The sequence below is a fragment of the Mauremys mutica genome, chromosome 4 (assembly GCF_020497125.1).
Source record: "Mauremys mutica isolate MM-2020 ecotype Southern chromosome 4, ASM2049712v1, whole genome shotgun sequence".
NCBI lineage: Eukaryota > Metazoa > Chordata > Testudines > Geoemydidae > Mauremys > Mauremys mutica.
In genome coordinates this window covers 56,759,197-56,785,190 of record NC_059075.1, presented here as the reverse complement: position 1 = coordinate 56,785,190, position 25,994 = coordinate 56,759,197, and the positions used below count along the sequence as shown (strand labels likewise).

Here is a 25,994-nt window from a genome sequence, read left to right as displayed (position 1 = left end):
TTTTGCCCTTAATTTGCTCCAGCCCTTACCTAGGCATGACACGAGTGAGGGTGACAAAGAGCTGGGAGGTAGGGAGGGCAAGGGTTACTGCAATGCCCTCATCTCGTTACTGACTTTGAGGTATGTGCATCGACAGGTGGGGTTTGCTTTATGTATAAAAATTAAGTGAGTTAAAAAATTGACTCACTTGTGGGTTCGCAGAAGGGATTTAAATGAAAACAGTGCAGGATAGTGTCTTATAGCAAAAAAATACTTTGTAGTTTCCCTTGTCCCCTCCTCTACTTTCAAATCCATTTCTGATGGGGGTGTTATAAAGACAGTAGTAAAAGTTTATAGATGAAATCCTGGCCCCATTGAAATCAATGGAAGTTTTGCCATTGACTTCAATGGGACCAGGATTTCACCCTATATAGATAACCCAGATTCAGATCTGACCCACCAGCTGCTTTTTACTGGCAAGCACAATACAACATTTTTCACAATGTGTATAGGAGCCTATTCCAATAATGATACCAACACATCACTCCTATTACTGATACGAGGAACGGACACTTTATCACAATAGAGTAGACCCCATATAGATGCCCAGTGTTTATTTGAAAATAGTATCTGACTCTCAGATTCCTTCCCTCCTGCTCTGCATCTCTCTTGCCACTGACCCTCATTGTCTTCTGCTTCCCATCCTGCTCTGTGAAATAGAGAAATCAATTTATATCCACTGACAACCACACAAGCCAAGGCAGCACCATGTGTTTGTACAGAATAAAATTTTAGACTAAAACCATTCCCTGCTGTGGGCCTCTTCTATTACACTAGACACGTGAGCACACCTTTCAAGCATGGACAAAGGCTGGCCTTACAAAAAGTTTTCAAAATCAGGTAACTGAATATGGTTGGAACCTTACCATGCCTTGTGACCTAGCTTTCCAGCCTGTTCAGACATCCTCTCCTATGAAAACATATGCAATGTATTAATGCCAAGGGCAGAAGATACAGGATACCTTGAAATGATCTGTATGATGTGTAAACTTAACTGTAGCAGTAATATGTCAGACCACATTTAAGGAATTCTGTGCCAAGAATTCTGAAGAGGATTCAGAAGATGAGGCAAGAAGGCTAATTTTGCATCTGTGTGGACCTTCATATGGGAGCGGTTCCTTGACTTGACCCTGCTCATTCTTGAGGGAAGGTGACTTGGAACCCTTCTTATTCTGCTTAGCGATATGATAGAATTATAAGAAACATCTGTTGCCACACATCCACTGTGCAATGTATTAATGCTTCCTATGGAAATTAAATCATTACTTCATGAACATGAAAAGTTTTCCTCTGCTTGTCAAACTAGTATCCCTGCAGGATGTAAACAGGATGTTGTTTCTTACAATGGCCTTCCACACTGCCAGTGTCATACATGACATTTTCGCAAGATAGCTGCTGCCATCAGTAGGCTCAGCAATGCCAGTTCTATTGTTAGCTTAGTCCTGGTGAGAATTAGCTCTTACCTTTTGGAATTTAAAGCTATGGCTACAATTTAGTTAAACACTCATGGCAGGCCTGTGTCAGCTGACTCAGGCTTAGGCTACAGGGCTGTTTCATTGTGATGTAGATGTTTGGGCTCAGACTGGAGCCCAAGCCAGAATGGCTACACCGCGATTAAACAGCCCCAGAGCCTAAGCCTTGTGAGCCCGTCAGCTGACACGGGTCAGCCACAGGTGTTTAATTGCACTGTAGGCATACCCTCAGACTACTGGGCTGAGCAAAGCTAAGACAGCTGTCTTTTAGACATCACATGTGTATCTAAGGGAGAGAGCTTTCTGGAGTGTGCCAGCGGGAATTATGATTGGAAGCTCAGGCTGCCTGTCAGGAAGGGTGTCTGGGTTTTCCTACTGAGTCAGGGTGGGCATGTCTACACAGCGTAGTAAGCCGGGGATGTGTGACCCATGCCTGCAGACTGTTTCCAAGCCCATGCTTGACCATTCACACAGCACTGGAAACCTGGGCCTCATAACTGCGCTGGCATGGCCATACTGCACTACGCAGGCCTTAGAGCTTCAACTTCTGTGAGCATGTGCCATTGTATCCCAAGATTCCTAATGCCCTAGTCAGCTGTAGCCATTCGGGCGTTGTTCATAGTGGGGTGTGGAAGCACGTTCCTGTTCATTCCAGGGGAGCTAACCAGAAGTGGTTTGGGTGTTTTTTTAGCCCAGCAACACCTCCAGCCAAACCAGATGCTCCCATCAGCTGGCCCTATCAACATGGATCTGGTGCAAGTGGAAGAACTTCTACACCTCATGCTGCCAGTCCTATTTTTCAGAATCAGGCAGAGCATCTGCCAGATGCTGGTGGACATTTTGGCAGTAGTTTTTGACATGCTGAAGGCACCTTCCAGAGAAAGGGTACTGACATGCCAGCCAGGATCCAGCAGATGCTGTTCACGCCTGTTGCCTTTGCCTGAGATTACCCCCTAGGCAGACTGGCACCTATGGAGCAGGGTCACAAGCACATGCTGGTGGGATCCCATTGTCATGCAGACCTGGGATGACCAGCAGTGGGTCCAGAAATTTTGCATGAAAAAGCAGATGTTTGTGGAGGTTTGTGATCAGCTTGCCCCAACCTTCTGGTGCCACAACACCCACGTAAAGGTGGCCATGCTGGTTCAGAAGTAGGTTGCTATAGACATCTGGAAGCTGGCTAACCCAGACTTCTACAGGTCTATGACTAACCAGTTTGGAGTTGGCAAATCAGCTGTGAGGGTTGTTATGGTGGAGGTTTGTGAGGCCATCAGGACAGAGATGTACCCAAAGGTGGTGAGCATTAAAAATGTTCCTGAAACCATTGCTGACTTTCTGGGACTGGGCTGCACCTGGGCCATTGATGGGACTTGTGCCTATAATTTGCCCTCTGCCAGGAGCACATGAGTACACAAACTGCAAAGGGGTCTACTTCTCCAACATTATGCAGGCCTAGTCAACCACAGGGACAGATTTATTGACATTAACATGGAAGGGTGCATTATGCCAGGGTGTTCTGGAGATCAGGACTTTATCTTCATAAAGTATCAGAGAGGTAGCCATGTTAGTCTAGATCTGTAAAAAGCAACAAAGAGTCCTGTGGCACCTTATAGACTATTGGCGCATAAGCTTTCATGGGTTAATACTCACTTCATCAGATGCATGTAGTGGAAATTTCCAGAGGCAGGTATAAATATGCAGGCAAGAATCGGTCTAGAGATAATGAGGTTAGTTCAGTCAGGGAGGATGAGGCCCTCTTCTAGCAGTTGAGGTGTGAACACCAAGGAAGGAGAAACTGCTTTTGTAGTTGGCTAGCCATTCACAGTCTTTGTTTAATCCTGAGCTGATGGTGTCAAATTTGCAAATGAACTGAAGCTCAGCAGTTTCTCTTTGAAGTCTGGTCCTGAAGTTTTTTTGCTGCAAGATGGCTACCTTTAAATCTGCTATTGTGTGTCCAGGGAGATGGAACTGTTCCCCTATATGTTTTTGTATATTGCCATTCCTAATATGTGACTTGTGTCCATTTATCCTTTTACATAGGGACTGTCCAGTTTGGCCAATGTACATAACAGAGGGACATTGCTGGTACATGATGACATATATTACATTGGTGGACGTGCAAGTGAATGAACCAGTGATGTTGTGGCTGATCTGGTTAGGCCCTGTGATGGTGTCGCAGAGTTGGCATCGAGGTTTGTTGCATAGATTGGTTCTTGAGTTAGAGTTACTATGGTGCAGTGTGTAGTTGCTGGTGAGAATATGCTTAAGGTTGGCAAGTTGTCTGTGGGCGAGGAATGGCCTGCCTCCAAGGCCTGTGAAAGCGAGGGATCGTTGTCCAGATCAGCCAGTAGATCACTGATGATGCGTTGGAGAGGTTTTAGCTGAGGACTGTAGGTGATGGCCAATGGAGTCCTGTTGGTTTCTTTCTTGGGCTTGTCTTGCAGCAGGAGGCTTCTGGGTACACTTCTGGCTCTGTTGATTTGTTTCCTTATTTCCTCATGCAAGTATCGTAGTTTTGAGAATGCTTGGTGAAGATCTTGTAGGTGTTGTTCTCTGTCTGAGGGGTTGGAGCAAATGCGGTTGTACCTCAGCGCTTGGCTGTAGACAGTGGATCATGTGGTGTGTCTGGGATGGAAGCTGGAGGCCTGAAGGTAGGCATAGCAGTCGGTGGGTTTTCGATATAGGGTGGTGTTGACGTGATTGTCACTTATTTGTATCGTGGTGTCTAGGAAGTGGACCTCCCGTGTAGATTGGTTCTGGCTGAGGTTGATGGTGGGGTGGAAGCTGTTGAAATTGTGATGGAATTTGTCACTTTTATCTTCACAAAGAAGCCGGAACACTATTCCCACCGAATGACATTGTTATAAATGGAGTCACTGTCCCCACTGTTATTCAGTGGGCTCCCGCTCTCCCCCTGGTGCCATGGCTTATGAAACGGTACCCTAATTTCAGAAGACCTGGAAAAAGAAGAGTCAACTACACACTGCATAGCTGTAGAATGGCGGAGGCATGTGCATTTGGCAGATTGACATCCTATTGGCATTGCCTTCAAAACAGTTTGGATGCCAGTATTGTCAAACAGTCTGCTTTATTGTGGCCTGCTGTGTTCTGCACAATGTATGCACAAAGATGGGCTAGATTTCTGAACCAATACGAACACCCAAACAGTACCTTTCTTGGCTGGCACTGGAGCCACACATGCAACAGAACTCAGGGATGCTTTGTGCGCCCACAGACCGTGTCTGCACAGCCCAAGGCGTGAGGGGGAATGCACCAGTATTTGAAGTTGTGCTCTGTATGGGTGTGGGGCAGCTGTGGCTAGGTCGGTATTATGAATTTTGTAGAAAACTTTCCTGAAGTGTCTGGAGGTGTGTTATGCATTTTATAAATACTGGCCATGTAGTACAATTCAGTTTATGGCTTACTCTGATGACTGCTTTTAAATGTTTATGAAATTAATTGCGACTGGGCATGTGATGATCTTTAATAAAGTTTTTGCCACTTTTAACATTGCATAGAATCAAATTTGTAACTGTAGCCTTGTGTGCAAAGTCAACACATGTTTTTACATACCAGCATAAGAACCAGAAAGGCAGACCAGCTGCTGTCAAAACATATAACACAGAAACCAAACTCAGCACCAAACCAGTGAAAGGTGCATGTTACCAAATGACATGGACAACTATTTCTGGGTGTTTCCTGGCCCTCTGTTCTCCTTTGCCTTTCTGGTGCATTTTACATGTGTTGGCCACGACTGCATTGGAGTGGATGAAATCACAGGATACAGTTGTCTGTGCTGTGTGCTGTTGTTCCTTGCCTGTGACATTGTCCAGACTTGCCCAAAAGCTGCATAGTCTGCAGAACACGATAGTATGGAGGGGACTCAGGAGGGGGGGCTGGCACAGGCACTGATGGTGGCAGTTGGGCCTGCAGTCTGGTAGCCATGAGTGCTAGTAATGACTTTCTTTTGCTCCCTTCACCTGCAGTCATGCTCCATGAATCTCTCCACCAATTTTCCCATAAGGTTGCCAACTTTCTAATTTTTGAAAACTGGACCCCCACCCTGCCTCACCTCTTCCCCTGAGGTCCGGCCCCTGCTCTCCCTCTTCCCCCATCACTCACTGCTCTTCCTGTCACTCGATCCTCTCCACCTCCCTCCCCCTCGGCTGGGCTCCCTCTGCTCTGAGGCTGGGACTGGAGCTGCATCCTGAGGTGGAGCCTGCTGCCTGCCCACATGATGCAGGTAGGAGGGGCTGGCATGGGCTGATGACCCAGCACCTTCCCTTTCCCCTCTCCCCCTACCCCCCGCCCACAATAACCAGACTCTTGGTGTACAGTCAGAACATCTGACTGGACACTTCCAGGTCCCTTTTTTTACTAGACTTTCCAGATGAAAACCAGACACCTGACAACCCTACCTGTGCAGCCTCTCTCTCTCTCCACCCTTTTTGCAGCCTTATCCTAATATTCAGTCTGTTTGTTCTGGACCTCCATCTTGCTGACTCATTTTCTCTAGAATCTCACCTATCAGCTCATCTCGGACTCTTTCTCCTTGCCCTCAGTAGGTGGGTCTGTTCCCACAGGGTCCTGGTGCCATGTGTTTGCCTTGCTGAGGTGGAAGGACCTTGAAAAGAAAGTGAAAGAGCACATTATTGTCTGACCATGATAAAAAAAATTCACATTTTCCACTGTATCAAAGGATAATTCAAAGGTGATACATTTGATCAATGGGCTTTATTTTATTCACACACAAAAACACCGGCCCCATTAGACATCCTTTGGAGCATCACTGAAAGCCATTGTGGTTAAAAAAACACACACAAAATTCAGTTGAAATGATTGCTATACCCCCCTTCCTATTTTCTGGGCAAAGCGGGGCTTATGGGAGTCTAATCATTAGCCCTCGTTTTTCAATCTTTTCAGGCTTGTTTCAAAAAACTATGTGGGCCCCATCTCATCTGGGACCATGAATATTGAAATGTATTTATCATAATTGTATGGTTACTGCCTGGTGTCAGTACCGGGCAGAGTTAAGATTGTTTGAAGGGTGCATTCCCACACATTACTACGTATGGCTTTCTTTTAAATTTAATCTTACCTCAGAATCTCCAGGGTTTGTAGTTCTTGTTTTTGAGATACTGATGACATAACTGTAATGCTCTTGTATCCTTAAATTACTACTATGTACTCTCCATCGTACCTGCATCTTAAACTATTTTTTGTCTTGGAATATATATATATAGTCTTGGAATATATAACCATAGTCCAATTGCTCTTTCTATATATAGAGAGAGAAAGAGCAATTGGACTATGGTTGTATATTATAATTACAAATTATATAACTATATTATGCATATTCTTAAATGCCTATATTATATTTCATATATATGGAGTGAGAGTCAAACATTTGATTAAAGCATTTTTTTGTGTGTGGACGGTGGATTCTGGTTTTCAAAGCCTTGTGTACTTTATGTACGTGGTATAGGTTTCTATCTAGGTAATTACAATTAGTACCAAAGTAGAAGGATAACTGAACCTCTGCTTAAGATTTGAAGGTCCCTCAGGAAACAGATGGCAGAGAGAACTGTATATTTCCATATTTTATTGTTTAATTTGTTTTAATTCCAAATGTATGAGGAGGTTAGACTTGGATTACGAAATTAGATCTGTCAAAGAAAAAGAAAAATATAACTAGATGTACAATGGAAACAACTCCCTAAATGGATTTAAAAATCCTATGGTAGGTAATCTGATCTAATTTTTGCAGAAAGGCGAATGCCAGATGTTTGCTCCACTTTGATCTTAATAACACTTTAGGCTGCAGACAATAAGATTGGTTTTAAATTTATTGGCTCTTTGATTTCTACATTCTAATGCTTTTTAAATTCTTTACACAAGACAGATCTATATATAGGCAACTGGGGTGGCATCAGAAGTGTCAAATGCTTAAGACATTTATGAAAAGCTGTGCACGGAACCCTGTTTGGGCTTCTATATATCGAAACAAAACCAAACTTTATAATGCAAATAAAAGTGACTATGGCTTGCGCAAAGTGTTTTTTTATGTGAAGCTCTGAGTGTGGCACAGCTCCTTGTAGAACTTTCAACTTGCCAAAATATTAATAAAACTAAAACAATTATTAAAGCAACATGAAGCAGGAGGTGTTCATCAATCTTCTTGCATGTGGCGTACAGTCTAGTGTAGATATTGAATCTCACCATACTATTGTGTTAAAAATTCTTTGTGTGTTCTAATGGCTAGTGTATTTTAAAAGGAGTGGTGCCATTGAGTGCTTTGAGAAATCATAATGTATGACTGGTCTTCCACTGAAATTGGATTTTCTCCCAGTCTAATGAAGCTGCTGATTTGCAAACATAGGTTGAACTGAAACCCAGGCTGATTTTTGAGTGTCCTTGTGATTCTAGCCAAACATTTTATATAGCTTTAAGTCCATTATCAGTGAAAGCATATGGGAGACCATGATAGGGTAAAATTCTTTCCTTGAGACTGAAATGAGCTGGATTTCTGAAAGGTATAAATCACAGGATATGTCTACACAGCACACAAAGCCTGGACTCTGACAGGTTTAAGTGAAAACCTCCCTTGCAGACACAGAGAAATCAGTCTGACTTGGGCCAGGAACTTCTCTGGACTCAGGCCCATGGACCCTGCTCGGGGGGAAGAGATCAGAGCCTGAGCCCCATTGTGACCATGGTCAAAGTCCAGGCATGTTGCAGTGTGGATGCAACTCAAGTCTGGGTATCCAGACTCAGGTCCGGAGAGTCTGCCAACACTATCCCACAAGCTTCTTGAGCTGAGCTTCCCAGATATTCCATTCCAAAACTTTTTACCTGCTGCCCAGGAACCAGCAGCAACCTCCTGGTTCAAATGCAGCTGCTCTGTATTTAACCCTTCATTTCTAGGCAGACTGTTCAACTGGAAACACAGTTAACCCTCCCATGTATTAGTATGACCAGCATTGCCTGCATCAAGCATGCTGCTAGCTGGCCAGAGGAACGCAGCTGTGGTGTGGGGTGAGCAAGACTTTCAACTTCAGCAAGAGCACAAGAAATGACCATGTCTACAAAACTATATTTAAGTGGCTGGCTGTGTTGGGGATTGACCAGACAGCAACACAATACAAAGAGCAAATCAAGCAGCTGAAGACAGTCTACTGCAAAGTCAAAGCTTCTAACAGCACTCTGGCAACTCCCTGTCTTCCTGCCACTTGTACAAGGAATGCACCTGGGTTCTGGGAATTCTAGAAATCACTGAGTCCATAGTGATTCATGACAATCTGCCGAATGGGGATGGCACCCTTATAGTCCTCCCTTCTCCCTGTAACAAGCACTGCCAGAGAACAGCCAGTTGTAGGATGACCACCTGTCCCTTATTTTAAAGGACCATCCCTTATTGCATTGATTTGTCCCTTAGGGGGACCATCTATCCCTTATTTTAAGATGTATTGAAATGTATTAAAACTAGTAAGTACTATTTTAAACATTACATTGAAGCTTATGATAATTGCATTAAATATTTGAGGGCAATAGAAATGTTCACTTGAGAGAAAAATGGCGTTTTGCCCCTTATTTTTCATGTAGCTTTCCCTTATTTCCATCCAACAAAGGCAGTCACCCTAGCCAGTTGCTGAATAAAGGACAAGAAGTGACCTGCTGCTGAGGCTGGTAACTGAAGCAGCTATGCCACCGTGGCACCTACAGCACATTCTAAGGCTGTACTCAGAGGAGCTGTTTGGGGATGACCCTGGGGAGCTGTCTGCCGCAGACCAGCATCAGAGTACGCATCGGAGCCAGAGCTTGGTACATTTCTGACACCATGCTTATTATTAATGTATGGATGGGAGGGATTTCCAGTTTATGGCCTATTAAGTTACTAATACGAGCCGAGGGGTTGGTGTGCTTCCATTCATGGCAGAACCCACAGCATTCCTCTAGCGTCCTCCATCCCTTCCCCTCCCCGCCCGAAGCCACATGGGATTCAAAATGGATACCATGAAATGAGGAACTTAAACAAGCACTTATCATTAAATGTTCACTGATTGTTATAAGAGTAGCTTGGAGCTCCACAGTTAACAGCCTCATGTTCTCCTGAGGTCCCTTCCAACCCTAATAATCTATGATTCTATGTACCCCCTCCATCTAATACAGCACACCTGATAAATCAACCCGGTCTGCATTGTCCTGGGCTATAATCTATGTAAAAAAACAAACCCTGTTGTTTCAAATTGTTTTCCTCCTGGTGTCACTACTGATATTACTAGAGAGAGAGATATTAGATATAGATAAAAATTATAACAGAGAAATAGATATTATTTTAACCTTTGTACTTTTGATCTGTCTTAATATGCATTGGAATATAACAGTTCTCATAAGGCATGCTTTAAAAAGGAAATGCAAACATGATCATGTAGAATTGTCTCTGCTGAATATTAAATGGGAGCCAGTGTCAATTATCTGCCCAATTCATCCCCAAACTATGCACGTTACATCTGTATCACAGCAAGGAGGAGTTATAGCTTATTGCAACTTTGAAGGTTTTTTTTTAAATGTGAACCCAAGAATTCTCCTTTTATGTCAATATGTAGTTTGTTCATCACATCTTGTTCTTACAATCACTTAAAAGCGCCAGGTTATGAATTTTGTTTCCAATAATTTAGGAAAATAATTGAAACATGATCGAATGACAATTAAAAATCCAGAACTTTTCCCTATAACCACAGTAAAAACTAGGAGAGGAATCCAGGCAGCCACAAGCCACACACTGTCTTTGGGGGAACCTTATCAAAGTCACCAGACATATTCCCAGACAGCAAACACAGTACATTCTACTTCAGATGTTTACATGAAGATGCCTGATGAAGTTCTATTATGAAGCTGCACTTCTGGACTTGGCTATTGCATATACATTGCTATGTGTTCATGGCTTTATTCTCAGAATTTGATGAGCAACGTGTAAATACAGCTTATGTTTTTGAGGTCTATAAATTTCATTTTGGGAGGGTTATTTTTAGCAATTTTTGAACTTTATGTAGCTGTCCAAAAACCAGGGGTTTTCAAGGCGCTCTTTGTATTTACTGTAATTACTAATGTATATGATGTCCTTAACTCATTACAGAGTATATGCTATAATAAGTAATTTATTTGTAATACTCTTTAACATAGCACTGTTTCAAACAGCATTACATTAAGGTGCACTAGGGAACCTTTAGTACACACCAGCAGGGTCTACACTGACAATTAATGTGTAACACTTCATGTGCTGTAGAAATCATACCCCCATAGTCCACATTACTGCTCTGGGTATACAAGCCCTTAGATACAAGTCGTAACCATTTCCAGTGTTTTTCTGCTGTTTATTGGACAAACACCAATTTTTGGGGGGGGGGTTGTTTTTAATCAGGTGTGTTTTATCTGTTTTTAATTGGTTAAGAATGAAAATCAGAAATCCTACATGTAAAGAAATGTGGTACTGAATTTTACTAGAGTTGGTCTCTTTCAGTAGAGACCTAAAAGCCAGGCCCTGACAACGTGTGGTCATTAAAGGTTTCTGGGCAGTGATTTTAACCCTGGTGCCTTGACCAATGCCCAACATAAATAAATTCCTAAATTCCCCTGCAGTTTCTAGTTATTCTGCATTTCCCTTTAAAAACTTTGGATAAATTCATTCCAAGTGCAACTATTGGTGACAATTGAATTCAGGTCTCCAGAATCCTAGTCCTTCTCTCTTACCATAAAACTATGATGAATTCTTCCTATATATATTAAATATAATACTATTTGCCCTCAAGGATTCCAAAGAGCTTTAGAGACCACGTCATTCATTACTGAAATGCAAAAGCCACTTTGGCCCCCACAAGCTGCTGATGCAAAGTTATTCCTGGGGTAATTCTAGTCCCATTTCTTTGCTTTTTCCCTGTGGGCAAATCATTTAGGGCTAGATTGAAGCTTTAGGCTCAGCCACATGTAGGGGATGGTGCTCTGCTGGCCAGTAGGTGGGGATTGAACCACAGTGTTGCCTGTTCACCACCCCTCTACACTCATTCATTTGGGGGAGTGTCAGACATGCATCTCCCACTCTTCCCCCATTGTCCAGAGTTGCAATCCAGCCATCCTTAATGTGGCCATATGGTTTGGGAAGGCAGGAAAATAATTCTCACTCTAACCTTCCATCATGGCAAGTCTTCTTAGGTTTACTGTCATGTCTCACTATGTGCCTCAGCTTCCATATCTATACAATGCTCGCCACTGCTAAGCAATGTATGAACTTTACTTGAAAGGTCCTATGTAAGTGCAACGTGTATTATTAAATGTAATGGTTTATTGTAACATAAATAATGCACCATCATACCTAAAAGACATCCATTGGCTAAAGTCAGAATGAGTGGAAGAGGTTTCCTCTCCATTTTGCATCCTTTTCTAAAAAATAATTCAGCTCTGCAAATCTATTCCTGTAGCTCTATTGCTATCCAGCTGCGCCCATGATCCAGACCCCAAAAGAGTCAAATTGAATTTTAAATAAAAAATATATTTATTGTTACTTTATTATTATCCTGTTTACAAACTTCAAAAGCACAAAAGAACTATGGGAGACCTACAGCACACAGGCGAATTCAAAGTTTATACAAAACAATCATCATCACACAGTCTAATGTGCAGATGCACACATGGGGCTTCATCAACTCCCCACTGATGACCAGGTTCTTCCACCTTTGGAACTGGAATCCAGAGCATCTCACACCCAGCTCCATCTTCTAATCATGTGCCAACATTTTTCCCTGTGTGCTGGTGCTCTCTAAAGCCCCAGTCTACAGCTCGGTCATAATGGTGTATTTTTGAACATGCCAATGTAATTCTATTGAGCCACAAGGTACATGATTCTGAAATTTATTATCACCACCGACTGGTCCGTGATCCATGTTAAAAGACACTCACCATCCCTGAATCCAGTAGGATTGCACAGGCATTGGGACTGACCTACTCCCCCACACGTCACTGTGGGCAAGTGTGTAACAGATTGACAGGTTAGAGTGGTAAAGCTTACATTGCTATTGGTCATGTTCTACCCACTCCAGGGGGAACATAAAGGAGGCCAGCCTCTATGGCTGTAAGTCTGGTACCTTTCCCCAGAGCAAAATTTCCTTTTAAAGTCTTCCAGATCTGTCCTTAGGGTTCAGCCTATATGTCCCTATTTACAGTTCTTAGAGTGCTGGCAAGTAGGTACGTTGTCAGTACTGCGTATACTTTGTAAAAGATTGGGGATAAAATCAATGGTGTTAGCACTGGCCTGAAAGTGGAGTAATGTTGTGCTGAGGCTGGCCCATGTCTGTCTCTAAAGCCTCAGCATTTCAAGTTTGATTTACAATTTTGAGCTGTCGTTGTAGAGTTTACAAGGGAAAAAGTGTGAATAAGGATTGAGATTTTCCTTCTATAAATTGTTGAGGGGTGTGGGGAAGTGACAGATCTCATTTAAAGACCTTATTGAAGTAGCCGTGGTGAATGATGGTGCCATTGCTTGTCTCTCTGTCAGAATTTAAGACCTTTTTTAATTAGAAGAAACCACAGAAGTCAGAGATCAGTACAACAGACCCAGAGCGAGCTGGAAACTTAGGGAAGTGGAAAAAAGGAAACCAAAAGAAATGGACTGAAGAAGCTGTTTTATTTATTTAATAGTAGTTAAACTGACATATAAAATGCTGGGTGTGGGGGGAGAGAGAGTCCAATTCTATTCAGCTGCAAAATTATTAGAATTTCATTTTAAAACCAAAATTTGTTTCATGAGACTGAGAATGAAAACACTGCAGCCTTAGATTATATAATCAGTTGGGGGAGGGGAGGTTAGACTAAAGCAGACACTTAAATCTATATTGTGGTAGATATTACATATCTTGTATAATTGTAAGTCAGCAGAACTTTTTAGTCCCAAGCAGTAACTAGCAATTCACAAAAGTCTGTTGTATAAAATTTACACTTGATTTTTGCCTAAAGTGGGGGGGGTCCTTTGTGCTCTTTGCATAGATAACTGACTGTTCCTTTATGTACATCTGAAAAGCTTCACAAATTTTGCTTCAAAAAGAGTTAACCTCTAAGGAATGTTAAATAAAGGAGCCAGAAACATCTAAAGCTTTGTCTGCTGGCTATGGAGTGCAGGGACTTAGGCCCAGATCCTCAAAGGTCATTAGGCGCCTAACTTCCGATGAGGAGATATCTTTGAGGATATGGTCCTTAGCAACCTAGGGTGAAATCATGGCCCAATTAAAGTCAATAGGAGTTTTGCCATTGACTTCAATGGGGAGGGGGCAGGATTTCACCCCCTAGCTGTGTATCTGTTCACTGAACAGAAACAATAACTAGTTTAAAGCTTTCAGCCAGGTTTCAGAATGACTTTTCATTTTCACCAACTCGGAAGAAGTCATTTAAGGGAAAACAAACCCCCTATCATATCAATGAAAAAAGCTTTGTATTAATACCAACATTAAATATCCATATTTTTCTAACTATTCACATTCCACACAGTGGAAATTTACCTCCTGTAACTCCAGATTTAGTTTTTAAAATCCACGCAGAAACGTGTCAGAACAGCAAAGTCAGAAGACGCCAGATCCAATGTGTACAGTTTAATAATATGAATCACTGATTTGCAATCTTAGTGTTACAGATGGCGCTGTTGTGGATCTTACAGTAAAAATATATTAAATTCAGAAATGTAGGATTTGACCAATAACTGTGTGATACGTTGTGTAATAGCTGTGGCTTTTAAATAAATGACTGAACAGATCCTGTATTTGTGATATGCCAATGCTGTATTTTCCCTTTTGGCATAATAATAATAATAATAGAATAATTGTCTTTCTCGGAGTCCAGATGGATAAAAATACTTTGTGGATTGCTCCGAAATTAAGACCCTATACTCCCCTCTGTTGTGAAGCATAGAATATGAGGAAGCACAGTTGTCCAAATATTGCCAGTTGTGGCCTGTGCATACAGAAGAGAAAAGGCACCACAATGGCAGGCTGTCTCCTAGACTAGAAGCCCCTCCACACAAACCCAGTGGGCCTAATTCGCTCTCACACACTGATTTTATATTAGGGCAACTTTAGAATGGAATATCTACCTTCACTGGGGTTACTCCTGATTTATGGCCCAATCCTGATCCCAGTGACATCAACAGTGGCAGAAATAGGCCTTTTCACTGATGTGAGATCAGACTGAAACTTATTGCTGGGGATGCGCTCAGAAGCAGCCATTCTACGTGGCTTGTTTCCTTCTTCACCTGGCTGGTAAACACTGGGCTGGTTTACACTAGGCGGCATGTCGATGTAAGATACGCAACTTCCGCTATGGGAATAGCGTAGCTGAAGTCGAAGTATCTTATTCCGACTTACCTCCCATCCTCACGGCACAGGATCGATGTCCGCGGCTCCCCCGTCGACTCCACCACCACCGCTCGCTCTGGTGGAGTTCCGGAGTCAACGGGGACTCCGTTCGGGGATCGATATATCGCGTCTAGATGAGACGCGATATATCGATCCCTGATAAATCGATTGCTATCCGCCGATACGGCAGATAGTCTGGACGTACCCACTGTGAAATTACTGTTTGTGGAAGCACTCTGTGAGATAGGCCTGGGGAGGGCGAAAGCAGCTGCATGGCTGCTGAGTGAGGAAGCGAATATTAGGGTGAAGTGGGGAGTGGCTAACATTCTGTACAGCTGTGCTGGAATCTCTAGAGTCTCCTGCAAGACTTTCTGCACTCCCTAAGGGGAGAATGCCAGGCTAACCCTACAGGTGAAGCCCATGGAGTTGTAGGAGTTACTATTCCCCTCATATGGCTTTTTCTCCAGAAGGGGAGCATTTAGCCCTTAATTTTCAGGAAATTCTCTTTACTTAGTCCAAATCCTGTTTAAATGCAAGACTGTGGCAAAGGATATAAAAAGCAGATTATTGCTGGCAAGGCTGTACATCTCTTTTTCAACTAACTGCATGCCTGTGGCAGAGCTAAAATAACAATAACAATGCAATGTTTACTAGTCATGCATGCCATGTCTTTTGTCTCTTGTGTGGTTATTGCATTTGCAGTCACATGATGCTTGTAATTTTTGCTTTGCTCTTTATATGCTAAATTACTGCCATTTTGTGCTTGATGTTGTATACTGAGTTTTTTTGTGATTGGTACATTGTGTGAGAGAGAAAGTACAGATACACAAAATACATAACCTCATTGGGTGCACATATATACCCACATATGTAGATAGAGACTGTATATATACATATTACATGTAGAGTACAGACACATACATAAATATATAAAGCAGCTGATATCTGAATTACAAGACCATAAATAAATCAAGAGGCTCTAGTGACATAAGAATGGATCTTAATTGATTTAGACTGTTATTAGAATTCAGGAATGAATTCCATGTTTGTAATTTCTTTTCATTTTATATAACAAATGGATTTGTCTATAAATTAAAGCAAAAAAGTAGCAGAAGAAAATGTCTCCTCTTATTCCTTTGTCTTTCTCATCTTTTCTCTCCTTCCTTCTCCTACTCCTTCCTGTCCCTTTCCTCTCCTTCCTGCTAACTCTTCGCCTTCTTTTTCCTTCTAGCTCCCTGGGGTTGTTTTCTCTCTGTCTGTGTCCTGTTGGTTCTTATCCACCCCACCCCACCCCACCCGGCCTCCCAGCAACACTGATTTAAAAAAAAACAAAGGCATAATAGAAACTATTGGTGGAAAGGTGGCTTTTAGTGAGGTTTCATCTATAACTGCACCTCTTTTAACATTGGTTATTTTAAATTTAGGATCAAATTCATGCTTGGAAGCTCCTGAATGCCTCTGATTTGATATTTCTTCATATCGTGAAGGTGAATAGTATGGTCTCCAGTGGGGCATTAGCAAAAGTCACAGCTGCACTGAACCCAGCAAGCAGGGAGAATGTGAGTGTATGCTAAGGGTCCTAATTCATAGATGTGATACTGAACCTTGTGTTTACAGGCCTTTGGTGATATTTCACACATGAATTTAAATGTTTTTATTCTATAGTGAACATTCATATACTTCTGTATAGATACGCAGTCACACACACACACACACACACACACACATACACACACACATATTATGTTTTGGGTGATTCACTCTGGTTCCTGTCAGTTGTGTCCAGCCACGCAGGTATGGTAGTTATGTCACTCACTCTTATTTAACCTGGCAATGACGATTGCCTATGCCTGGAGCATCAGTGTAATAGTGTTCTGCAAAGTCTAGTCCAAATCTATGGATATACACCGACATTCCTTGACTCGCGTGATCCTCTTCTTCTTTCTAGGGGGCTGAAGTTCAGGGCAATTGAGTGTAACTGTCATAGTGGTGAACTTCTTAGGTTTGCAGAAGGAACAGGACTGAAAAGAGCCTTCCTCTTTGCGGACGTGCCTTGGGATGTAGAAAGAATTGCACTGGCCATAGCAGAATCTGTTGATAATAGTATGACTATTGCAGCCTTCTTCATGAATGGTTTGTTTGAGGGGCTGAGTTTTACACCAATCCCGCTTAAGATACTTGCGTTCAGTGACGTGTAATGCTTCCTGGCTAGACTCCAGCACCTCTTCGGCGGGCATTGGTGTGCCAGTTCCCCGGTCTCGGTGCCTTGAACCTGGCTGCTGCTTTGTCTGTGTCTGCTCTGAATCATTGGGCTGATCCTTGTCAGGAGGAGGGATGGCTCCCTGAGACCCACGGTTCTTCTTTCTCCCTTCTGCTGTGGGTAACAGGAGTCCAGCTAGAAGAAGCAGACCACCAACAGCATACACTGTGCGGACCATCCTAGGTAGGGGACAGTGAGGAAACAAAACACAATTGTGGATTTCATACGAAATCTGCAAAAGGCAAGTGTACAATATCTCCTCTGGTCTAAGAGAAAAGTGTATCAGAAAGGAGAGGTGCCCAGCCTTTAATAGCTGGAGAGACACTTTAGCATTAAAAGGAGTTGCAGAGAGCTACAAAATAGCGTGATCCCATTTCAAAAGTCTCTAGGTCAATCTGGAGGGAGTCTAAGGGCAGGTCTACACTATGGGGCTAAGTCGACCTAAGTTACGCAACTCCAGCTATGTGAAAACCGTAGCTGGAGTTGACAATTGTGTGTAGCATATATCTTTCACTTCCTCTCCTCACGTACATTACATCAGTTTAAGTGGCTTGATTCTCTTCTCTCCTCACACCATTTTCACTCCAGTGTAACTCCATTTCCTTTGATTTACACTGGTGTAGGACAGGAGAACCAGGATCAGAAATGTTACACTTACTTAAACTCCCTTTGCTTAGCAGAGTATAAATCTACCCATTACATAAGTCTCGAACTTTGGCCCACTGAGTGTGAGTGTAATGGAGTCTAGGTTGGTGTAACTCAGAAGAGAGACCAGTGTAACATGAAAAGTAACTAAGGTTCTTCTGGCTCTTCGGCACATTGCACAAACAAACAGACTCCTTTGCACAATGGTATGAGAGGCTTCATAGCAGTGAATTTGGGCCAGTTTGCAACACTTGAAGAAGTGCACCGGTTGCACCAGGTCGCAAGCCTGGGAAATAAAATTTCTAAAACTCAAGCCAGGTCGCTGAGGGGATGCATATTTCATTTCTGCTGGGGGTAAACCCCCTCTGACTGGGTGCTTTCCCCACTTGCCTGCCTCCTGAGGGCTGCTGCAGGAAGCAGGCCAAGCTCTTCCACCAGGAGCCAAAGCTGCTCTCACAGGAGGGAATTGATAAGGGGTGAGCAGAAAGAGCCCAGCAGCTCAGGGCAGCTCTGTTCCCTCCTTCCCCCGCCTCTGCTCCTCCACCTCCCCTAGCCCTCCCTGCAACACTTGAGTTGGGAATGGGAAGAGGGTTTAAAAACCTCTGGAGTTGCAGGAGGAACAGATGTGAGATGGCGGGGGTGGAGGGGAAAGAGTGGCATACCTGATGGGGGGAAGGGAAGAAGAACAAATGTAGGGGCAGAATTAATGGAGGGCAAGGGAACAGAACTGATGTGAGGCTGGAATGTGCAAAATTGGTAGAAGCTGATTTGGAGGCTGAGGGTAGAATTAATTGTTGGATGGGGAATGGGAAGATGTAGGGGTGATAAGACCCTCCCCAAACACTTTTTTCAGACTTCTTCAAGCTCTGGACATTGCACTGATGTGACTCAGTGTCATGATGTATCACACCTTATCTCCCCTCCCTGTGTCTGATGGCACAAGTATCTTCCCTCCCTTCTACCAGCTTCTGAAGGTCTCCTTTCTATCTAACCTCTCCTAGTGGTTGGATCAGGTGTGGATACCTCCCTTACTTGCACCAGAGCCTTTTTGACACATGCCCCAGGTGAAGCAACTGCCATACCTCCGTTCCTCCAATCCATGAGCTCAGCACTCCCCGTATTGTATCAGGGAGTGGTAGGAGCACTCCTGTGATGATTGTTTCACATGTTCTGCCTGAGACCAAGACAAATCAGATAGCGAACCAGACAGACATTATGAGAGCTGTCTACAGAACTACAGACTGAGAATCACAGCCATAAAACATGCATGTTAATTTCTTAGTTCCTGGCATTTTCCAAAATTGCATGAAACATTTACATTATGATGTTCACAGATGTCCCTGATTGAAAAAATGAAAGAGGTAGAGTTAGGAGTCACTGGGTTTGGGAAGATGTTATGACATAGACTTGCTTATGGTCCTAAGATATTATTTTAAGTATTTTTTAATAAATTGTTAGTGTGCCCAGAGATTGAGATAGGCAAAATAGCTAAGCGCATTCACTTCATTCATTTAGATTAATGTTTTAGTGTGTGCTTGTGTTTGAAAGGAACTTCATACCTAAAAAGATTGAAATACAACAAATATAACACCAAGCTTTACATTCTTGATTGATCCTACGGAGAATGTAGAAGGGTTGCTTTTAATATCTAAATGAAATACTGAATAAAACATGCAGTTTTAATAACCTTAAGGGTCTGACACAAACCAACAACAATGACAAAAAAAACCTGGGAAATTCTAATTGAAGGTAACACTACATAATTTCAAGTGTCAGCTTGGACTGAACATGTCCTGCCTTTTTTCAGTTTGTATTACAACCAAAATGTTATTCAAATGGGTTTCTTTTTTAATTTAGTTTCCATGTTTTGTCTTTAAACTAATTTAAAAGAAGACTGTTTATTTTCTCAGGAGACCAGAATGACTCCATCCAGGGCTGTTCCCATCTGTTGGATGACTACGTGTCCACACTATAATTAGACAGTATTTTTAAAGTGTTTGTTATTTAGTCAGTATGGTGCCAGTACCCTAAAAAAAAAAAGTCATCATTGCATCAAACAGAAAAATCACATGCTAGTTTCTAGGCAGCACACGGAACTTCAGGTATTCGTTTAGTGTTCCATTGTTCAATTGGTTATTGCCAATGTGCGTATTCCTAAAAAGCCGAAGCATCGTTTTTGTTTTTTAAACTTGTCATCTGTGTGTCATTCCCTGTCCTCCTCTCTTTTTAAAAAGCCCTTTGAATGGCAACCTGTGAATAGCTATTCCAGTCTGTCATAAAGGGCCCAGTCCTGCAAACAATTACTACCAAGTGTAGTTGTTTCCATCAGTGGTAAGCACTACGGCTCAGGTTCAAGAAAGCATCCTTATTCAGAAAGCACTTAAGGCTGTACTTAAGGAAATGTAAGGTAGTAATTGGTTGCAGGATTGCGCCCCTCCACCCCCAAAGGATGGAAAACACTTTGTACATATTTAAAAGGTAGATTGGGTCATCATGAAAATTAGTGACACAGAAAACATTTTTCAAAATTCAATATATTGGCCACTTCAAAAAACAATTCAGAATAATAAAAATGAATGTGATCATTCAGGGCTAGATTGTGCCTTAAACTGCACCAACAGAGGAGTAGCCTGGGTGTGGGCGGAGATTGTGACTTGCTGACTTAGTGAGGACTTCACTTACAAGCCCTTGAAAGGGTGCAATTTATTTCCCTCTGGGGACCCACCCATCTCTGCTTGGGATGTGTGGACCCAGGTTGCATCTAAAGTGCAGCTCCTACATTCTACACAAGACCTGGACCCAAGATAATGCCCACATGCAGGGGATTGTTCATCTGCATGGCCCCATGGTATAGGAACAATGTAGTTCTTTATGAACCAGAGCCTTATCAATCTTAAATTTTGTAGAACTTTAAAAGTCTACACTGCAAAAAATTACAAGTGACATTGTGCAATGAGGTAGCCAGATTGTTTCATAATTGAAATGTGATCAATCAGACAAAATCTCTCGTTAAATAAAGAGCCTACTTTCTTGCATACCTTCTTGTCTACAATGGGGCTTATGTGCACATGGGATCAGGCCCATACATCTTGAATGCCAAGTTTCTGCAAAATGTTCAAGAGCAAGTTATGTGACATTCTGAGTATTACAGAAACACTGGCAGAATCAGAAACGTGAACTGAAAAATCTCCTTAACAATTCAGTAAATACAAACTACAAATATGAAGGCCCAATCCAACTCTCATTGACTTCCATGGGAGCTGGCTCATCCCTAAGATCCAATAGCATTAAAATGACTAACAAAATTTCTGAAAATCAATTCCTCCTTTACTTAATTGCCAAGATTCAAGTTTAGAGTTCTGCTTTTCATCAGTTCAGGTCCAATCCTAAAGCCAGCAGAGGCTTTGTATTGTCTTCAATGGGAGCAGCACTGTGGTCCAATAGTAATAATATTTTACACTTATATGGTGCTTTAGATTTTCTAGAGGTGAAGCTCTAATCACCCAAGAAGATCAAGGCGTTTAATGAATTAGCAATGGCATCAGTTAGAAGAAACATAAAATCCCTTCCATTTCATTATTAAAAAGTATTGTGAGTTTTTAGTTTATGTATGCTTTCTGCTACTGATTAAGGATCTCAGTCACATTTAAAGGCATTTTAGTTCCATTGTGAACTCCTACACTATAATAGTACTGAAGTGTTACTACAATGCAGCTTGCTTAAAAATGTTGGGTAAAACCCTGGCTTCAGTGAATTCAATGGCAAACTTTCATTAACTGGATCTAATGGGAGAATATTATGGGAAATTCCCAAAATGTATTTCCATAAGATGCAGGGGTGCTGGAACAATTTGTATAGTAGGGGTACTGAGAGCTATTGAACCAAACTGCAAACCCTGTATATAATGGAAACCACTTCAAGCCAGGGGGTGTGGCAGCACCCCGAGCCCCTATTGCCAGCACCTATGATAAAATGTGATTAAATATATTTACTGACTGATCCTCATATAGTATCCAAGGAAACAATAAGGTCCCAACTTCTCGGCTATTATACAAATTAAGGAGGTTTGTACCACCTCCTGTGTCTCCAAGGAGCAAAATATTTTTTATTCACAGTTTATTATATGAAGTATAGTAATGTCCTTGCTTAATGTTTCAGTAATGCACCTGTTTGAAGTACAGGAAAAGCAGTGGAAGGGGCAATCCACAAAGAGAGAAAATATTTACCAAGGTTAGACTAACAAAACCAACTTCTCCGTTTGGTGGGATTTCAGATGCATTAAAATGGCAAGCGACTCCTGGTGAGTAAGGTGGTAGGGAAACCACTCTGCAGAATGCCAATCTATTTTTCTGTCAATTATTGTAATGGAAGTGGAGAATAATGCAGAAATTAATGATAAAACTGAGTGCCTTTGAAAATCCCACCCTTCATCTATTAAACTACAGTCGCATAGGAAATCAGGACTAAAACTCCGTTGTGTATCATGAGTATGCGCATGGGCCAGATCCAGACTTGCCTTCCCCATGGGAGTAGTCCCATTGTTTTCAATAAGACTATGCCTGTCAGTGAGGCTAGTGGGATTTTGCTCCACATCCATTGAAAGTACTGATGTGGTTTTGCGGTAGTAGACAGTAATACATATTCAAAGGCTGCTGCTAGGGAAAGCCTTGCACAATTCTGGCTTGCATAGCAAAGACAAAAACAAATATCCTAGCCCAGCTAGTGTCTGAGTTCTAGGAAGAACCAGAAACATTTGAGCATGAGTGCTACTTCTTATTCATATACAGCATCAGCTATGTGTGTCTTGGATACTTCTCAGTAGCCTACAGTCGAGAGGGAAGGGAATGCCAGAGATTGCTCTTCTAGTTACCAATATCAGTATGTAAAATCCAAAGGAAGCTGGGGCTAAGAATACATATATATATTCTATATATATAACTAAACCCATGGCCACATACGTTGTTGAGCTCCCTGTTGATTTTATAAATCTCCATGCCATTGGAGTGGAGATCTAAGAACAATATATTTGCATTTTATCCATATTGAGAACATTGTTGATTAACAAAATAAGCCTCGCTGTGCACAATGGTAGCTGGGGGTGGGAGTTTATCAGGAAGAGGCTCTCTGTGTTAATTACATATCCAGACCTGAGTCTTATGGCTAAAGAGAACAGTTTTCAGATGCAAAACACTAAGTGATGCTATAGGCTTCCTTCAGCAGGGCACCCTTTGCTTTCCGGCTTCCCGAGCCGGGAAATGGTGTGCTGCCCCACTGCCCTGGCAATCTATCTTCCCCACGTGTAAGACCCCACCACCATAGTACCTAGAGTCCTAGCTGAGCCTTGATGGGACTAACTAAAACCCCGATCGCAGTCAGCTTCCCTCCTCACAACATCATTGGGGAGGGGGGGGTGAGAGAAATGTTTGTGATACACCCGGCACCGAAGGTATCCGTTTTCGCCATGGTCTCAGGTTGTTGCAAATTAAATGACCCGCTTTAACATCACGCCTAGTGGCTAAGCAGCAGACTTAACCTCCCCGTCTTGCTTCTAAGGGAGCTTTGCTCCTCTACTTTGCAATCTTTTAAAAATCAGGCCTGATACTTATGAACCATGCTGGGTAGGTCGAGTCTATGCACATCGTGCTGATGGCGATGAAGGAACAAACCTCTCCAATGAAACACATCGCGCCAGGGAAATGGTGTTGCCGGCCCCTTCCCGCAGAAATCCCAGCAGGGGCAGCTCTCGGGCGCAAAGCAGAGCTCCCGGGGTGGCCGCATGCAGCCCTGAGCCGTGCTTGGCGTGGGGACCAGCGCTAGAGCAATGCGGGGTTTCCCCTCCCTTGCGGAGCCGTCGAGCTCAGCCCGTCCCGGAAAGGCCCCGCTTTGCACGAGCCGCTCTTTTGCGGCACTGCCCAGGAGAGGCTTTGAAAGCGCCACAGCCCTGGTAGCCAGGGGCCTGCGCAGGGCAGGTGACCGGGTTCCGCTGTTAATGGGGCTGGGGGTTGCAGAGCCGGGCGGGACATCGGCCCGGCCCGAGTCTGGCAGGAGGCGCAGAGCCGGGAAAGGCGCAGGGGCGGCAGCGGGCGGGCTCACCAAGCCGGCAGGGGAAGGGAGAAGCGCGCTCCGCTGTGCAGTGCGCGTCCCGGGCAGCCGCAAGCCGGGGTGGCTGGCAGGCCCGATCCTGCGCTTCCCTCGCAGGTCCGGGTGCGCCCGAGCGGTCGCTGGCTTGTCTGCACGCGGGAAGCCGGCGGGGCTGGCTTTGGATCCGCGCCGCGGTCCGCAGAGCGGCGATAACAGGGGCCGCTGGGCCGGACGCAGCGCGCAGAGAACTGGCGACCCGAGGCCGGGCCAGGGGCAGAGCTGGGAGCTCCCGCGTGGGGCTGGGCTTGGGGCTGGTGTGTTCAAGGGCCCGGGCTGGCACGTTCCCCGAAAGAGGCAGGGAAGTCGCCAGGGCAACAGCAGCAAAATGCCCGAGGGCTCCAGGTCCCTGCATCCCCGCGTGGGCGAGGGAGCTCTGGCCCGTGCCCTGCTTCCGAGCGGCGAACACCCGCCCCGCGCAAGAGCCGCTGCCGGCGGAGGAGACGCAATGACCCGCGACAGCGATTCCGCGTGTCTTCCCCGGCCCGCCGCGCTCCGGCTCCGCGCTAGCTAGAAGGGTCGCGCCACCGAGAGCGCAGGCGTCTCACGGCACCTTTGGGGCTACGGGAGGGCTTCTGGGTGCGAGCTAGTCAATCCCCCAGCACCCGGAGCTTCCTGCCGCACTAGACGGGCTAATGCAAACACCCCCTCCGCGAGCTGCATCTGTCCCGCCGGGCTCTCCTGGGATCGCTTCCAGTCCGGCTGAGAAGGGCAGGCCAGCCTGGAAATTGACACTTCTCCTTTATCAAGGAGTGTTCAATGGAGACCATCCCTCCAGATCCCGGGAAACTGCCCCACCCCAAGCCCGGCTCGCCTGGGATCGCGGCTGGGGCTGCGGCACACGGGGGTGGGAGCCCTGATACCTGGGAGCCTCCAGCCAGGATCAGTGATTTCCCCCCCCAACCCCCCTCCCTAGTTTTCAGTCACTCCTCGCAGATGCCGGACTGGGATTTTGCTGCATGTCTGGTGGGCGCCGAATCCAATTTGCTGGGAATGATGCTGTAGGCGGAGATGACAGGCAGAGCTAATTGGGCTTTTGCAATCCTTATGTTTGTCTAGGGAGATAAATATAATCTCAAGCACTGAGAGTGGAAATACCTTTCTGTCTGCTCCACTGCATCTGAGCTGGGGCGGGGGGAGGCTGTGTCATTCCTCGGAGGGGCTGTTTGCAAAATCAAAGGTCTCGAGACTTTTGCAAGACAGCAATTAATTAAGGACTGTTTCTTTTAACGCGAGGGAGAGCGATTGGGGGGAAGGGGCGAGAGGGAGAAAGAGACTCAATCAAACCAAAAATCAGAAAAGTGGCTAAACGTATCCCTGGCGAAACTCCCCTGAGGTCAGTGCTGTTACACCAGGGATGGGCTAGCACCGAAGTTATCACCTTCTTGTCGCTTAAAGATCCTGGCTGTTTCCATGCCCCGGAGGAGCCCGTATAAAGAGAGATCGGTAAGAAATAATCGTCCCACTCACCTGCTCTGCCTGCTGCTCCCCCTCCTGTGCGGTCTGTGGTCAGCGGGAGCGGTGAAGTCTCTTGCTGTACACAGGGCTCTTGCCTGGGGTGCGTTACTTTGCTGGCCGGCTAGAGGCTGCAGTGGGGTAGGAGCCTGGAGGGAGCTGCCAGTGAGTCCATATAGAGGGAGTCGCGGATCTTGATTACAAATTGCAGCAGCGCCGAGCTGTCTCCCATTTAAATGTCTGCCAGCTGAGATCTGCTCTCCAAGCCCCTCCAGATCATTGGCCAAGCGCCTCCAAAGATCGTGTTATCCGCCCCCTTTAACGCTTCCATAAACTTCCACCAGGGAAAGCGTTCAGTCATCTCCAGATAAACACTCGGCTACTTTCCTCTTTCAACAGACTCGGTGCTAAAGGTCACCCCCAAGGAATTGTTCTTGGAATGCACAGAAAATCAGATTTTCCGCCCCCATTAAAGTCCGATATTTAAGAAGAGTTAAATATTAAATCCCCCCTTCCGTTCACAGTGTATTGGGCCAGTAACTGCATGGAAAGCGGTTTGCACACACGAGCTCTTCTCCATTAACACAAAGC

General features: G+C 44.2%; 1 protein-coding gene across 1 annotated transcript; it reads right to left on the bottom strand.

The window, feature by feature from the left end:
• Positions 1-15,085: 15,085 nt before the first annotated feature.
• On the bottom strand, positions 15,086-25,594 carry GREM1 (gremlin 1, DAN family BMP antagonist). Its single transcript, XM_045016030.1, has 2 exons — positions 25,419-25,594; positions 15,086-17,344 (listed from the first exon to the last, which is right to left on the bottom strand). Exon 2 carries the CDS (start codon positions 17,341-17,343, stop codon positions 16,789-16,791), a length of 555 nt encoding a protein of 184 aa, XP_044871965.1. The 5' UTR covers position 17,344; positions 25,419-25,594; the 3' UTR covers positions 15,086-16,788.
• Between the last annotated feature and the right edge of the window lie 400 nt (positions 25,595-25,994).